General features: G+C 37.9%; 1 protein-coding gene across 3 annotated transcripts in view; it reads left to right on the top strand.

The window, feature by feature from the left end:
* Positions 1-18080, top strand: part of LOC126185089 (band 4.1-like protein 5) — a 167700-nt gene that overhangs the window by 30665 nt on the left and 118955 nt on the right. For all 3 annotated transcript variants that reach the window (XM_049927886.1, XM_049927885.1, XM_049927884.1), the window contains exons 2-5: positions 1277-1381; positions 1607-1649; positions 8932-9108; positions 11059-11179. In XM_049927886.1, coding sequence (XP_049783843.1) covers positions 1277-1381; positions 1607-1649; positions 8932-9108; positions 11059-11179 — 446 coding nt within the window. The remainder of the gene's footprint in view (positions 1-1276; positions 1382-1606; positions 1650-8931; positions 9109-11058; positions 11180-18080) is intronic.

Here is an 18080-nt window from a genome sequence, read left to right as displayed (position 1 = left end):
CACATCTGAACACAGTATCAATATTGTGAAAAGGATAGTTGCCGCTAACCATATATCCGAGATGCTGAGTGAGTCACAGATGTGAGATGTGCCTATCCACAACTCAGCATAACCCCCCCCCCCCCCCCCCCCAGATGAGGTGTCCTGTACTGGCACAAATATTACCTTCAGCAATGGGCAACTTCTCAAACCTGTTTTTATAGCCTAAGGGGACAGCTTTATGACCAGAACCCACTTTTGTCTTCTGCCTATAGATGCACAACCTCACCACTGTTCACTATTCACTGTCAGGTGAGTCTCGAATGGCCAGGACAAATGACTTGTAGGGCACTGCATCACAAGGGATCATAGGTGATGCTATAGGCATCTAAGGTCCCAAAGCATTCCTCTGATACACCAACACCACTGCAGCCAAGGGCAGCAGCCTGAAGCATGTTGACCATGGTCTACACAGATGGTGGCCAATATTCCTACATCCATTCACAAATGCTGTTCTGATCAATCATAATCAATCATACCACAAGGAATAAAACACTAGCCAAAGCAGTCACTGGATGCAATCTAATTACTGCTACTATCACTGCTTCTGGTTATCGCTGCACTATGAAGTTAGTTCACGTGATATTAATTCTGGAAAAATACATAAACATGTTTAATAAATTGACACTAGTCAACACAATTAAATACACTGATACTGTTGAGTTCTTCACTGAAGCTTGTGGAAACAAACACTAAATTAAACACTGTGTATGAACTGAAATTGTTGCCGTTCCTTTGTGTCCACTTGGCTCTACGACTGTGACTACTTATAAAGTATAGAAGCCACTGAGATGTGAAGTATCAGTTTGTCTTGGATCTTTTTTTTTTCCCCAGCTTTGCAGTATTTGGGGTAGCGAAAGAGAATCCTGGGAAAAGGTGCATTATGATTACTGTCTATTTCTGCAATGTTAATTGTCATACTTCACTGGTAAAGAGAGAGCTGTTACAGAATATTTACTATTGTGAAACCAGTTGTTACCAATTAAAAATTGAGAGTTTTATCACCTAATTCTTTATTATATAAAGTTATGGATTGACAAATAATAGTAATCTGTGCTTTAGTGAAAGATGAAAGGGGTGTTTAAGAAAGAGAGAGTGGAAGGGAGGGAAAGTGAAGATGAGTTCTTATTTCTATCGAGCCTATTATGTAAGGTCTGTATTAGATTTGATTTACTTATAAAACAATTTTTCCTTTTGTTTCTGTAAATTGGATCAGCCATACTTTTGATGTTCACAGAAAAAAGCTGTTGGGAGTGATCTTTATGAGCAAGTGTTCTACTCCCTTGACCTCATAGAAAAGGATTATTTTGGGCTGCAGTACACTGATGCAAACAATGTACAGGTACAACACTAGTATATTTTTGCTTGTAACATGTTTTTCGTGTGATGTTCATGGCATTCATTACAGTGCTGATCCTCACCACATTTTTAACAGTCTATCTTTACTCATGCAGTAAATATTAATATCTGATTTTTTTTTAATTTTATAAGTCTCTTTTCACCTGAATTGTGTATCTGCAACACAAAAATTTTTAATACAAACAAGATGTGTATTGTTCATTTTCAGCATTGGCTTGACCCAACAAAGGCGATAAAAAAACAGGTGAAAAGTAAGTTCTCCCATATTATAAAACTATTTTTTTATTCTATGTCACAATTACATATGAGTTTTGAACTTCAAAGAGTCCCTTGTCTAAAGACTGTTAGTAGACATAACACAAAGATACTTCAGGGAGGATATCCGCACCAATGCCTATGTGTGACATTTTTACCCCTTGGTTGGCACTATTGCACAGGTTTTGCTATATCTGTGAATAGCCAGAGATCAGCACCCACAGCACCAGGAGAGAAACAGGTGAAGCCACAGTGTGGAAGGGCCACTTGTGGAAGAGAACATGACACTAACTGGTAGTGGAACCACATATGGCTGAATGATGGCAAATGGAAGACAGACAAGGACAAGCCAAAAGCAACCTATGCAAAGGAGGTACAAAGCAGAAACTTTCGCCACAACAATGGTCAATGGGGCAGGAGCAGACACACACAATCCAAATTGCAACCTAATAGAAAGACCAACTGCCAAGTGAGGTTGGTATCGAATAGTCAAAGTACAGCGATGTTAGTAACTGACTATGTCAGATGTGAATACAGAACTGACTGATGTGATACTAAGCCCTCTAACAGCCTTCTAGGTCAATTTTGTCCAGTAATCATTCAACTTTGGCAGAGCCAGATACCAGAGGTTTCTTTTTGAATTATGATGATCACATTAAGAAACACATTGCTTCGGGTTTTTCTAGATTGTGTGCAGCTGGATGCCCATAGGCCCGGGTGGGTGGGAGTCTGCAAACAGCTGATCCGTGGACAGGCAGCAGACACCTGGCCCAGAGCCTATGCGGCAGTTTCGTACTGGCCAGATACATGCAGGAAGGACTGGCCAAACTATTCATGCATGCACAGAATCAGTGTAATTGGGCTACTTGTAGAGTAGCCTATACTAACTGCGGCAGTCTGAGAGAGAGTTGAGACAGCATAGGAACAACCTGCATTACATGCTAAAATGTATTTGGACACAATCTAAAAATGAGCATGGAAGACACATTGATATCACTACTTAAGTTAGCTTTCACAGTTGCGAAAACATAGTGCAAGAAGCAAAAGTGATAGGCCTCAGCTCTCTTAAATTAATAAAACTTTTATCCATTCTGGATTTGGAACACTGCAACTGTCTTGTTAAAGGTTTCAGGAATTACTGCTACCAATCCCCATTTTTTCTTCGATTTTTATTTATTCATGACCAGTTTCTAATCGCCTGGCGATTCATCATCAGATGATACAATTTAGTTTGGAGTATTGTGGGGGTCATGCATCTGTGGCAAATATAGACGAATAAGTGAGCGCTGTATGTGGGAAGAGTATTAAGATTGTAACATTAATTTGATGGTATTACTCACCGTTTTTATTCTTGTTGCAAGCACTGCTTTGGAAAACAATGTATGCTTTCCAGTATTGTTAAATATCAAGTGAAACAGGCACTTTTCCACCGATGGCGACTCCCACATACTTTCAAAATATAAACTAACCATATAGTGTGGCTGTTGTTGTCTCCAGAGAGTTTTGTGGAGGCAGAGATTTTCTTTGCTCATTTTTCATTTTGTGTGGTATTCGTAATAAAATATATATTTATTACATAACTTTCTTTATAAAAATTAGTATTATGTTTTTACATTGCAATTTTTTTTTCTTTTATGCTCTTTACAAAATCTACAACAAAGTGTTTAGGACAATATTTCTGGTAGTGAAGTTATGTTTGGCATGTTTCTCATTGCTCAATAAAGAGGGTAGTATACATATGGGGAGGGGAAGGGGGGAGGGATTGGGAGGGGGAGAGAGAGAGAGAGAGAGAGAGAGAGAGAGAGAGAGAGAGAGATTGTGTGTGTGTGTGTGTGTGTGTGTGTGTGTGTGTGTGTGTAAAAAAGAGGTGGAGAGGATGGTGTTTAGGTGTGGCATGAGCGAGGTGGGAAATGAGTATGGGAGTGGATGAGTACAGTATTTATTAGTTTTTCAAATTTAAGGACACTTTAAAATTTTGGAAGAATGGGTTATTTGCTAAATGAATTTGTTCATTTAAGATGGTGCAGGGTGTTTTATTGTTATGCATGAAAATTTCTAGTTGTTCCAAGAGGTCCATTTTTATTACTTTGTCTACAATGTGTAGAATGTGGATGTTGGTTTTTATATCTGTAACTGAATGACTGTTTTGGGCTAGATGGGCTGCAAAAGTGGATTTATTTAATTATTAAAACGGAGTGCGTCAGTGTGCTCTTCATATCGGATTTCATAATTTCTTCCTGTCTGTCCTATGTATTAGCAAGAACAGCTGTCACAAGTTAATTTGTATATACCTGATTTGTGATATAGTGGGCTGGTTGTTTTAATGTTGTGAATTATTTTGTTTTGTATTTTGTTATTTGTGCGGAAACTGAGTTTGACTTTGGGTGGTTTAAATAGTTTTGCAAGTTGATATGATACATTAACAAGGAAAGACATACAGACACATTTAGTTTCTTCTGGTGCTGAGGAAAGGTTTGTTGATGGTTTTTGCTTAGTTTTCATTTTTGCATCTAGTTCATCAGCTATGGTTGGGTCATAAGCATTGTTGTGGGCTAGTGTTTTTAAAATGTTTAGTTCTTTGGTTTTTACAGCAGATTCAGCATGAATTTCATTTACACAGTTGAGTGCTGATCTGAAAAATGCTAGTTTATGCTGATTTGGGTGGCATGATGTATTATTTATAACATCATCTGTTGTTGTGGGTTTCCTGTAACTTTTGAATTTGTGTTTGGTGTTGTGACATGTTACGTTTAAGTCAAGAAAATTAATTCCCTGTTGTGTTTGGTGTTCAGCTTTAAACTGTATTTTGGGATGTATATTATTTAGTTTATTGGCCGAGTTTTCTATTTCAGTTGCTGTTCCATTGTATAGTATCAATGTGTCATCAACATAGCATTTATTATAAATGACTTTGTCTTTTTCCATTGGATTATCTTTAAAGAATTTGTTTTCCAGATCATTAATATAGATTTCAGCTAGTAGGCCAGTTAAACCACTGCCCATTGGTAAACTGTCTTTCTGAATATAGATTTTGTTATTAAAGGAAAAGTAATTGTGAAACAAAACTAACTCTAGCAAATCCATCAGTTCATAGATTCCTATGTTACTTAGCTTTTTATGATGTTATAAGTTCTTTTTGATTATGTGGAGTGTTTCTGTTATAGGTATATTGGTGTACGGGTTTACTATGCCGAGGGACGTAAATTGTGCTGTTGTGGGAATAGTGATATCTTTTATGCTGTCAGTTAGTTCATAGCTGTTCTTTATGGAGTAGTTGTTTGTAAATGTGTAGGATTTACAGAGAATTTCATGAAGTTTTTTGGTTATTTTGTATCCAGGACTGTTTATTGAGTTGTCTATTGGGTGTAGTGGGTGGCCTTGTTTATGAACCTTGGGTTGTGATCTGAGCTTTGGGGCTGTTGGGTTCATTATTATGCAGTGTTTGGCTTCAGTAGTTATTAGGAGGAAGTTGCATTAACAGGTTCTTTTTTAAATTTTGTTTTGGTATTTTGGGGTAGGATCAGATTCTAGTTCAGTTATGTTGTTATTTTTAAAAAATTCTAATGTTTAGTTAATGTGCTCTGATTCATACATTATTACAGCTGTATTGGTTTTGTCAGCCTTAACCAAAAGATCATTATTATCAACTAGTTAGTAATTTGTTTTAATGTTGTAGCCTCATTATGAGTAATATCGTGGAGTTTTTTCCCATGTGCAAGAGCGTTTTGGTCATTTTGATTTAGTTTTGCTGATAGGCAGGCTACCTTAGTGTCAGTTATTAGGTCTTTGACAGTGTTTTCATCAACTTTGGAGGAAGTATTGTGTTTTAGCCCTTTATTTAGCAAATTTAGTTCTGTGTTGTTGAAATTAATGTTTGTTGTGTTTACTACCCTCTCAGAAAAATTATGTTTTCCATCAGGTAAGATGGAGTAGAAGTTGGCGGATTTTTTGGCAATGAGGTTTGAGAGCTTTTTCTTTTGTTTGGATGAAATTTTCAACATTTCCTTATACACAGATTGTTGAACTAACTCTATGAATGTTACAATTTGGGGCAGCATAAGGTGTTTGCTTAACTCTAAGTGCAGCCTGTAGATGTCTTTGTTGAGTAAGTCTTTTTGTTTATAATGAGACTTAATTTCGTTTTTGATCCATGTGACTCCACATTTGCTTTTGGCTGCCCGAGCCCATTTGAGTCATTGATTACAACTTTGGCATAATTAGGAGTAATGTTTTCTAATATGCACTGCTTATTGAATTTAATAGCAAGAATAGTTTTCATTAACTTCAATTTATACTTTTGGTATGTATTCGTTGTTCCTTTTACGTGACTAGATAGCAAAATAAAACTTTTATCCATTCTGAATTTGGAACACTGCGACTGTCTTGTTAAATGTTTCAGGAATTACTGCAATGAGAAACATGCCAAACATAACTTCACTGTTGTTGTTGTGGTGGTCTTCAGTCCTGAGACTGGTTTGATGCAGCTCTCCATGCTACTCTATCCTGTGCAAGGTTATTCATGTCCCAGTACTTACTGCAACCTACACCCTTCTGAGTCTGCTTAGTGTATTCATCTCTTGGTCTCCCTCTACGATTTTTGCGCTCCATGCTGCCCTCCAATGCTAAATTTGTGATCCCTTGATGCCTCAGAACACGTCCTACCAACCGGTCCCTTCTTCTTGTCAAGTTGTGCCACAAACTCCTCTTCTCCCCAATTCTATTCAATACCTCCTCATTAATTATGTGATTTACCCATCTAATCTTCAGCATTCTTCTGTAGCACCACATTTTGAAAGCTTCTATTCTCTTCTTGTTCTAACTATTTATCATCCATGTTTCACTTCCATACATGGCTACACTCCATACAAATACTTTCAGAAACGACTTCCTGACACTTAAGTCTATACTCGATGTTAACAAATTTCTCTTCTTCAGAAACGCTTTCCTTGCCATTGCCAGTCTACATTGTATATCCTCTCTACTTCGGCCATCATCAGTTATTTTGCTCCCCAAATAGCAAAACTCCTTTACTACTTTAAGTGTCTCATTTCCTAATCTAATTCCCTCAGCATCACCCGACTTAATTCGACTACATTCCATTATCCTCGTTTTGCTTTTGATGATGTTCATCGTATATCATCCTTTCAAGACACTTTCCATTCCGTTCAACTGCTCTTCCAAGTCCTTTGCTGTCTCTGACAGAATTACAATGTCATCGGCGAACCTCAAAGTTTTTACTTCTTCTCCATGGATTTTAATACCTACTTCGAATTTTTCTTTTGTTTGCTTTACTGCTTGCTCGATGTACTACCAGAAATATTGTCCTAAACACTTTGTTGTAGATTTTGTAAAGAGCATAAAAGAAAAAAAAATTGCAATGTAAAAACATAATACTAATTTTTATAAAGAAAGTTATGTAATAAATATATATTTTATTATGAATGCCAAACAAAATGAAAAATGAGCAAAGAAAATCTATGTCTCCACAAGACTCTTTGGAGACAACAACAGCCACACTCTTTGGTTTGTTTATATTTTGTAAAGTATGTGGGAGTCGTCATCAGTGGAAAAGTGCCTGTTTCACTTGATATTTAACGATACTGGAAAGTATACATTATGTTTTCCAGAGCAGTGCTTGCTACAAGAATAAAAACAGTGAGTAATACCATCAAATTAATCTTACAGTCTTAATATTCTTCCCACATACAGTGCTCACTTTTTCGTCTCTATATTTGCCACAGATGCATGACCCACACAATACTCCAAACTAAATTGTATCATCTGATGATGAATCACCAGGCGATTCGAAAATGGTCATGAATAACTAAAAATTGAAGAAAAAACTGTGATTAGTTGCAGTAATTCCTGAAACCTTCTTAAATTAATGTTTCCAATTTGATGGTGAAATGGAAATGTGATGCAGCAATTACAGATGACTCAGCAGACCACACTTTTTACTTGCAGAGACTGCCAAGTATCAAGAAAAACATTCTGACAAATTGACTACCTTCTGTTGCTGTTTTTAGTGAGGAGTTTAGCTCTGTGTTAGCATATTTTGCTAGAACTATGATGTTTCGACTCTAAGGATGGAAATTTATTTTTTGTGATTTGGCGACTACCCTTAAGCCACACTTCAGTGACGATGTGATGGTATTATAAAACACTGACGAGATGTTGCATGCAGAGCTTACTGCAGTATATTGTGTAGTGTACCAATGTATGCGTGCACACTCTGGAGATGTCTTACCAGCAACAGCTTATGGACTGTGTAGAGCCCACCAGTGAGGTTGTGCTGCAGAATAGTTTACAGGAGAGCACTATAGCTTGGATACAGACTCACATGGTTAAAATCCCATCTGGGCAGTTAGGGGCTGTTTTGAAATGCCAACTTTGTGCCATGTGTCAGTGATCCACATTATATGTGTGGGTTTGACAGAATTGTAACAGTGAGAATGGGGTTTCTCATGATCATATCCTTGTGTAAATGTTCTGTCTTCTTGTCATATAGAACTAGAGCAAATAGAGCAATGATTACCTCCCTTATTTTCATCAGGAGCTGTAGGGAAGCCTTTGTCCACAGTATTGTATCTCCCAGGAGAGTCTATATTGCAAGATATTGGAAGTAATCTCTGTGGAGTTCATAAAGCACAGAAATACTGCATTTGAAGATAAATTAAAAAGTGTGCCATGACATCTACTTGAAAAGTATGTTAGTAGTTGAAGGCTTGTTGTTTGATCCTCATTTAATAATTAGACTTTTTTATGGGTACTGTTATTTTCACCTCTGAAAATGTATGTGAAAATGGCCATTCACAACATGGCTCAGTTTTGACGTTAATTTGCAACTAACTGTGAGCAAGTTCTCTGTTTGGAAGTAAGTAAGAGCATACAACTTCCAATAGGATTATACTCAGTAAGGCACTTTGATGTTCAAACTGACCTGCAGATCATATTGTTATGGATGGTGATAAAGGATACAGCCTCATACTGTACATAGGTTCCACTGGTGTACAAAATAATTAATAAATAACAGACAAGATCCCATTCTTCACCTTTTCTTATTCTCTACTCTTGTTGTACTTTTTTCAAATTATGTAGTGTTAATAGAATAAATATTAAAGTAACTGTATGCATAATCGGAGTGGGAGCTTGAGCAGCATAAGGCTCTTAGGGAAGATACGCTAGACTGATATATTCAGTGCCATATTCCTTTAGTAGTATTATTTATTTTGAGTGTTAGTTCATTGCAATTGTTGCATTACACTCTCTCATTTGCAGTTGGACCTCCGTACACTCTGCGCCTGAAAGTTAAATTTTATTCATCAGAACCAAACAGTCTTAGAGAGGAACTGACCAGATACCAGTTCTTCTTGCAGCTGAAGCAGGACATATTTGAAGGACGTCTAGAATGTCCTTACCAGACTGCTGTGGAATTAGCTGCTCTAGCATTACAGTGTATTTATTTTTTCTTTCTTTTCTTTGTAATTCTAGTTGACTCAAGACTTACAAAAAGTTGGTAAATGTGTCTTCAATTAACAGCACCTGAAATTGTGTAGTAACCTATACTAAATTTTCATGTAGCTTATGGTATTGTCTGGTGGTTGATGTACTTGCTCATTTCTATGCATGTGTGATAGTTCTCACAGTGATTCAACTCCATGATATTTTTTATTGTTTTACTACATTATTATTTAAATATGCTGCTGTTAATTGGACCCATAAGTACATAAATGCATGTGTTTTATTTAAATATTAAATTGATCAAAATGAAAAAGATAAATGAAACTATCGTTTAAGTACATAATAATTACTAGCTGGAATAACATACAGTGTTGGAGCAAGTAACAATACAAAAAATTTATAAACAGCCAAGCTTCAAGGACTGCGGTTGTCTGCTGGAGTTAAGGGGAAACCTGTAAAATAAGAAAGCCACTCAAAGAATATACCGTCTGGAGTGAGGCAGCTTCTTTGCTTCGTTATTCCACCAACACAAAAATCAGCAATAAAGAGGATGAAATACAGATAAAATCAGTATGTGTGATACATGCTGCAATATTATCATGTATTGAAATTGAGATGACAGTGTGAAATTTCATATTACGATTCTTTGCACATATTATATAGCTGATTCATTGTAAGAACAGCTAAAACAGATAGTAGAGGCTTATGTTTCTGTAGTTGGAATTGCAGCTTATTCATTAAAAGTATACACAAAATTGAAATGTAATCCTCCAACTTATAGAATAAATAATTTTCTTGAAGAAACCAAAAACAGAGCTGGTAAGAAAACTGGATGACTGTAGATTGATTTGGGACCTAAAGTATATGAAGAGTTGAACATTATTTCTATGTCATGAATGATAATTTGTCCTACACCCTAGGTCTTACTTTGCTTTAAAGTGAGTGACACATGAAACCTGTCATGAATGGCAACAAATCTCATGCAGCTTAGTTGGTTTAAACTGTGTCCGGTTTTCCTTTCATAATTTACAATAACCAGCTCAAAACCCAAGATGGACAAAACTCTCATCACTAAAAGTGTTGAAGGAAATAGGGGGAAGGTGATATTCATTGATGTAAAGTATAGTGCAGGACATACCAGATCTATTTGTCTCCCTCTTTTCTTTCTCTGTCCTGCTCACTCATCAGCACTCATCTTGTACTCATTTATTATCATGAAGGCTCTAAATGGTTATTCTACACTCTTCATTGTATGTTAGAGCCATCCGGCACTCACAGTGTTTTCTTATTTTTGAACAATTCCTATCTTTCTTTTTCTATCCAGCTGTCATCCTCTCATGATGTTAATAAAATACTATCACAAACTTTTAGACATTGTCTCTGGCATGCCCAAAATCCAGCATCTTGGGAATTGGAATGGCCGGCCGTGCGGTTGTAGGCGCTTCCGTCTGGAACCGCGTGACCGCTATGGTCGCAGGTTCGAATCCTGCCTCGGGCATGGATGTGTGTGATGTCCTTAGGTTAGTTAGGTTTAATTAGTTCTAAGTTCCAGGTGACAGGTGACTGATGACCTCAGAAGTTAAGTCGCACAGTGCTCAGAGCCATTTGAACCATTTGGATTGGAATTATTAATATTACATCTAATGTACATCATAATTTTCTGGCTTCTGATCTGCTGTGTATGGAAATAACCACATTTTTTTCTCAAAAGTAAATAATGTTTCTTATTTTCAGGTATTGTCATGAGTTAAGTTAGTGTGACACTTGGATGTCTGTGAACGTCTTGGTGCTTTTATTGTTATTACACGTCTTCCTTTTAACTTCATTGCTTACAAAAATATATGTAGTGCATTAAGTTATAAGCTTACAGACTAGAGTGACTGAAATTTTGCAGTGTAAATCAGTTGTATGCTTTCCTAATGGTGTAATTTCTTTTGGCTGTAGCGGAATTAGGTGATTATGATGAAGCTGTTCATACTCCAGCAGTGGTGTCTGAATTCCGCTTTGTTCCAAATCAAACAGAAGAGATAGAAATTGCTGTGTTGGAAGAATATAAAAAGCTGGGGTAGGTATCAAAAGTCAATGTAAACAAATGTGTAATTAACAAGATACAACTACAATTTGTGTGTTTCAGCCGTGAAATAGTATTATGTTTGTACCTATATCTGGAGCACCTTCTACAGAGATCTAGAAACACATCACACATTTAAATAATATGGATTTCAAACTCACACAGCTCAGTAGCAGAATACCCGAGTAATTGTTGAGTTAGTGTTCGTATGTTCACAGTTTAATTTTAATCACACTGCAATGGTGCTCACTACTTTCGTAATCTACACTAATTGGTGAGCACCTCGTGGAGCACAGCTGGTAATGACTGAGTGCAATTTGGAAAAACCAGAGATTATTGGCCGTTATCTACATTTGCCACAGAAATTACAATCCAGCTTACAGAATTTATTTTTAGTGTGTTAAACACCTGTCACTCGTCCAATAGCAGATGCATTGAGTAGTACGTTCCTCATTTTCGAGCATGTTGATAGATAATCAGAGCCCTGGCAAATTATGCCCGGAAATGAGGGACATCATAATCAAGAACCTTACCACCCCTCATAAAGAGCTATTCCATCATCCACTCAATCTGCACAACGTCCTGGTCCATCCCTACACCCCTCCTACTCCCAACCCCTTGCCACAGACCTAGGTGCAAGACTTGCCTATCCACTCACGCAGCACTTCAGACACCATTCTTGTCACAGGCTTGTCCAACCCCATTGGAGGCAAGGCCACCTATGAAAGCAGCCATGTCATATTTCAACTCTACTTCAATCACTGCTCAACTGACCAGCTGTTATCCAAAGTATATGGCCACTGCCAAAGTGTGGCCAAGAACAAAGTTGACAACCCAGTGGTATAACATGCAGCTAAGCACAACATGCTTGATTTCAGTTGGTACTTCACAACTCATGCCATCTGGATCCTCACCTCCACCACCAGTTTTTCTGAACTATACAGATGAGAACTACCCTTGCAACGCATCCTTTGCTCCCAAAACTCTCTTGACCTCAGTCTCTGTTAACCCACTGTTTCTATACCCTCCATCCAACAGTTTCCCCTTCATATGAAACTTCCTGGCAGATTAAAACTGTGTGCCGGATCGAGACTCGAACTCGGGACCTTTGCTTTTTGCGGGTAGGTGCTCATTTCAGTTTCCCCATCCTCTGTCCTGTCACCATCTCCCATTCCATTTCTCAATGTCAGCTTCATCATGCACTGCACACCTTTTCCGGTACATGTGGATCATTTAGCTACTCACCTCAAACCCTTTTCCTGCTTCCTGCTGCTCCCCATGCCACACCACACCACACCACACCACACCACTCTATATGACACAACTCCCACCCCACCCCTCCCTGGTACACCTGGCAAAATGCAATCCCAGCATTGTGTGTCGAGGGGGAGGGGGGGGGGGGGGGTGCATGCTCTAGCCCAACAAAAGATTTAGCCTGAAAGCTAGCAAGTTGTTCTCTTTTGTGTGTGCCTGTTGATGAGTCAACACTCTACATTGTACCAGAATTTTCCTTATTATATTTAAGCACATATCACTAATACAAAGTGGATGCTTGTCTTAACAGCTGCAGTGCCAGCATAACATTGAACATTATTTGACATCACAGAATATAATTTCTTTCTGCAATTTGCCTAAAAGTAATTTCAGCAATTTGAAAATGTTAAAAGCTACTCACTCTTACAATGTGCTGTTGTTGTCAACAAATATGATGAGAGTACAAATACAACGAATTTTGTTAAGGGATCCTAGGTATGCAACATTAAGTTTCATTGCAAAGAATAGTTCATAATGTGCATCTTTCTCCAGACGTGCTGTACTCTGGAATATTTTTTTGTATATGCTGTTCCACAGCTTCAGAAAATTGCATGAAATGCATTTTTTATGTGTGTGGTCCACCAGAGCTAGATTTCAATTGCAATTACAGTGGAAGACATGTATAAAAAATACATTTCGTGCTTTGCTCTGTTTGTCTTTGTCTTTCAGAAGAGGTTCAAGTTTGACACACCTCCCACATTGAATATCAATTCAACACATCTTTATGCACTCTGCAGCAATCATAAAAGGTATCTTTAAGTAAAGGAGCTGTCAACCTCTAGTTTGAATACAACAGTATTTCATTACACATCCGTCTATTGTTGGAGCTTGATGCCTGTCTTCCTGAGACTCAGAAACTTGCTTTTTTAACTATTTAACTACCTATAGTGGTTAGCACACTGGACTTGCATGCCTTGACCTGCGTGACCCCCTCCCCGCATGCATGCATGCATGCACGCGCGCGCGCGCGCACACACACACACACACACACACACACACACACACACACACACACACACACAGGGGAGGGGGGTGGGGGGTGTTACTAATCTGATACTTGGATTACTTGTTAGATGATGGGACTAAACTAATGCTGCCTTCTTCTATACGTATCTTAAGTAATGTTCCCTTTAAGATCCCGTGCATCGTGGTAGCATCAAAAGTGACCTGCAGCATGTTATTAAAATTACTCTACAATATTAATTTGGAATTGATATTTCATATTTTTACCTTTAAATGCATTTTCTGTCCCCCAAAGTATGTCTTGATACAGAGTTAAGGATCAGTTTGCTTTCCCTCAAACATCTTTTCATGTGACTTTTTGTTTGTTTATTGTGATATGGGGATACTTTCAAAAGCTCAAAATTTGGCCTTATTTTTAAATTAATGTGTTCGTCTGCCCTGCTCCAGTTGTCACCATTTAGTATCTTTAATGCTGTCAATACATTTTTGCCACTTATTTAATGTCTTTAGAAGAAAGAGCTTTTCTCTACTTATTCTGCCTCTCAAAACATGTCAGGAGTATTGCAACAAATGGAAGTTCACATGGGGTCCAATATTAATTGAAATTATGACAATTCAGTTAAAATAATTGTAATGAGTAGACATATGCAGTGTATATAATACTCAGTCGCATACTAAAATGCTAAAAAGCCACCATCTACATCTACATGATTACTCTGCAATTCACATTTAAGTGCTTGGCAGAGGGTTCATCGAATCACAATCATACTATCTCTCTACCATTCCACTCCCAAACAGCGCACAGGAAAAACGAACACCTAAACCTTTCTGTTCGAGCTCTGATTTCTCTTATTTTATTTTGATGATCATTCCTACCTATGTAGGTTGGGCTCAGCAAAATATTTTCGCATTCGGAAGAGAAAGTTGGTGACTAAAATTTCGTAAATAGATCTTGCCGCGACGAAAAAGTCTTTGCTTTAATGACTTCCATCCCAACTCGCGTATCATATCTGCCACACTCTCTCCCCTATTACGTGATAATACAAAACAAGCTGCCCTTTCTTGCACCCTTTCGATGTCCTCCGTCAATCCCACCTGGTAAGGATCCCACACCGCGCAGCAATATTCTAACAGAGGATGAACGAGTGTGGTGTAAGCTGTCTCTTTAGTGGACTTGTTGCATCTTCTACGTGTCCTGCCAATGAAACGCAACCTTTGGCTCGCTTTCCCCACAATATTATCTATGTGGTCTTTCCAACTGAAGTTGTTCGTAATTTTAACACCCAGGTACCTAGTTGAATTGACAGCCTTGAGAATTGTACTATTTATCGAGTAATCGAATTCCAACGGATTTCTTTTGGACCTCATGTGGATCACCTCATACTTTTCATTATTTAGCGTCAACTGCCACCTGCCACACCATACAGCAATCTTTTCTAAATCACTTTGCAACTGACACTGGTCTTCGGATGACCTTACTAGACGGTAAATTACAGCATCATCTGCGAACAACCTAAGAGAACTGCTCAGATTGTCACCCAAGTCATTTATATAGATCAGGAACAGCAGATGTCCCAGGACGCTTCCCTGGGGAACACTTGATATCACATCAATTTTACTCAATGATTTGCCGTCTATTACTACGAACTGCGACCTTCCCGACAGGAAATCACGAATCCAGTCGCACAACTGAGACGATACCCCATAGGCCCGCAGCTTGCTTAGAAGTCGCTTGTGAGGAAGGGTGTCAAAAGCTTTCCAGAAATCTAGAAATACGGAATCAACTTGAGATCCCCTGTCGATAGCGGCCATTACTTCGTGCGAATAAAGAACTAGTTGCGTTGCACAAGAACGATGTTTTCTGAAACCATGCTGATTACATATCAATAGATCATTCCCTTCAAGGTGATTCATAATGTTTGAATACAATATATGCTCCAAAACCCTACTGCAAACCGACGTCAATGATATAGGTCTGTAGTTCAATGGATTACTCCTACTACCCTTCTTAAACACTGGTGCGACCTGCGCAATTTTCCAATCTGTAGGTACAGATCTATCAGTGAGTGAGTGGTTGTATATGATTGCTAAGTAGGGAGCTATTGTATCAGTGTAATTTGAAAGTTACCTAATCGGTATACAATCTGGACCTGAAGACTTGACCGTATCAAGCGATTTGAGTTGCTTCGCAACCCCTAAGGTATCTACTTCTAAGAAACTCATGCTAGCAGCTGTTCATGTTTCCAATTCTGGAATATTCCATTCGTCTTCCCTGGTGAAGGAATTTCGGAAAACTGCGTTCAATAACTCCGCTTTAGCGGCACAGTCGTCGGTAACAGTACCATCAGCACTGTGCAGCGAAGGTATTGACTGCGTCTTGCTGCTTGTGTACTTTACATACGACCAGAATTTCTTCGGATTTTCTACCAAATTTCGAGACAATGTTTCGTTGTGGAACCTATTAAAGGCATCTCGCATTGAAGTCCGTGCCAAATTTCGCACATCTGTAAATTTTAGCCAATCTTCGGGATTTCGCGTTCTTCTGAACTTCGCAAGCTTTTTCCGTTGCCTCTGCAACAGCGTTCGGACCTGTTTTGTGTACCATGGGATATCAGTTCCATCTCTTACCAATTTATGAGGTATGAATCTCTCAATTGCTGTTGCTACTATATCTTTGAATTTGAGCCACATCTCGTCTACATTTGCATAGTCAGTTCGGAAGGAATGGAGATTGTATCTTAGGAAGGTTTCTAGTGACACTTTATCCACTTTTTTAAATAAAATTATTTTGCGTTTGTTTCTGGTGGATTTGGAAGAAACGGTATTGAGCCTAGCTACAACGACCTTGTGATCACTAATCCCTGTATCAGTCATGATGCTCTCTATCAGCTCTGGATTGTTTTTGGCTAAGAGGTCAAGTGTGTTTTTGCAACCATTTACAATTCGCGTGGGTTTGTGGACATCTAAACATACAGATAGAAGTAAAGGTATTTAAATACTATGTGTTCATGGTTTGTCTGTAATGAACAGAAACATGTTCATTAAATGAGATAAGCTGAACAATGTGGGTGCTTTTTAGATGTGAGCATATAGATACGATTTGGATTATGCTGGACTGTCTGCATTTGTGACTACAAAATACTTAGGACAATTGAAAAATGCTTAAAAATTACAACCACTAAAAAGAAAAGGAAACATGAATACCTTGGCTATTTCATTGCGTGCCTTTTCAAGGTATAGGCTCCTTCATCTTAACACTTAAAGGTAAAATAATCAACAGACATAGACAGGAAAGAAGAATAATAATTTTGTGGCTCAGGAATTGAGGTAGTTGATTTCAGGCTTCATCTAATGCACTTTTCTGACTGGATGTGGACAACAACAAAATTGCCACACGAACAAATGTAAAGTGTAAAGAAATCACAGTGACATTAATGCTGTTTGTGGTGGTGCTGCACCCCTGTTTGCTGTGTAAAGTTTTGAAATTAATAACTGTGGGTTACAGTAATGACAAGTGACCCATGTTCTGCATTATTTGTGGAGGCTTTTTGAAGAGAAATATACCAGAAATCGGAGACCAAAGTTTCGAAAAATGTGTTGTTAATGTCAGTATTGTAGATCATGCACTTGGCATTTAAACAGGCTGCACACACAAAATATTTTTAATTATAAATCAAATCCCCTCAGATGTTATGAGCATTTACTTGTGAGCAGAAAGCTTGTTGCCAAAATAACGTAGATGTCCTTGGCAAATGAAATAAAAGTTGAATCTGCCATCGTCATTCAGAGTCAGGCAAAAGTACATGCAAGAACTTCCCAAATCTAAAGAAATTTATGTACAGCAGTCAATTAGAATACACAAAATGGTTTACTTTTATTGACTTCTTACAAATCCATTGTTATTGTAGTCATCTGTGTGCCCTTGGTGCTACATGTAAAAAGGAGAGCTACTCTGTCATCTGAATTCAGCCAAAGATCAGCAAGTGGAACTGATTTTGCTTTTTTAGCTCCTTCAGCAGATGGTTGAATGCTGTTTGTGTTATGTAACACCACTTACCTAATATCTCTTCCCGTTTTCTCTCCAAGTTTTTCTCAGATTTATAAGTTTGTGCAGTTTATCTGGACAGTAATTTGTGTACAGTAATTACTATATGTGACAGATCTTCAGTTCCACAGAATTGTATTTGGTGACCAACCTGACCCCAGCACATAGCTACTGCTGGTTTATTTGTGTTGCCTAGATGACAAAAGCTCTTCTTTTTGTTGAAGTGGGTGTTAGTGCTGTTTTTGTGAGTTTCAAAGCTTTTATTTTATGATACATTTTTGTTCTATGATGATTTATTTCCAACAGTGACATGAAAACCACATTGGTAAATATGAACACATCTCGTAAATATTAGATAATGGGATAAAGACTGTGAAAATTTCAAAATGGTTTAAGTTTTTTGTTTCAACTGGCATGAAGTCCCACTGAATTATCCCTTGTAATTTGTTCTTTTTTAAATTATTATATTCTAATTATTTTGCAATTTCTTAGTCCTCTCAACAGTAATATTCCATTTTTACAGTGGGTTCTAGGGCAGTTGAGAATCTAGTTACATTACTTCATGAATTTTTG

The sequence above is a fragment of the Schistocerca cancellata genome, chromosome 4 (assembly GCF_023864275.1).
Source record: "Schistocerca cancellata isolate TAMUIC-IGC-003103 chromosome 4, iqSchCanc2.1, whole genome shotgun sequence".
NCBI classification, from domain to species: Eukaryota; Metazoa; Arthropoda; class Insecta; order Orthoptera; family Acrididae; genus Schistocerca; species Schistocerca cancellata.
This window is presented reverse-complemented; position numbering and strand designations above follow the sequence as displayed.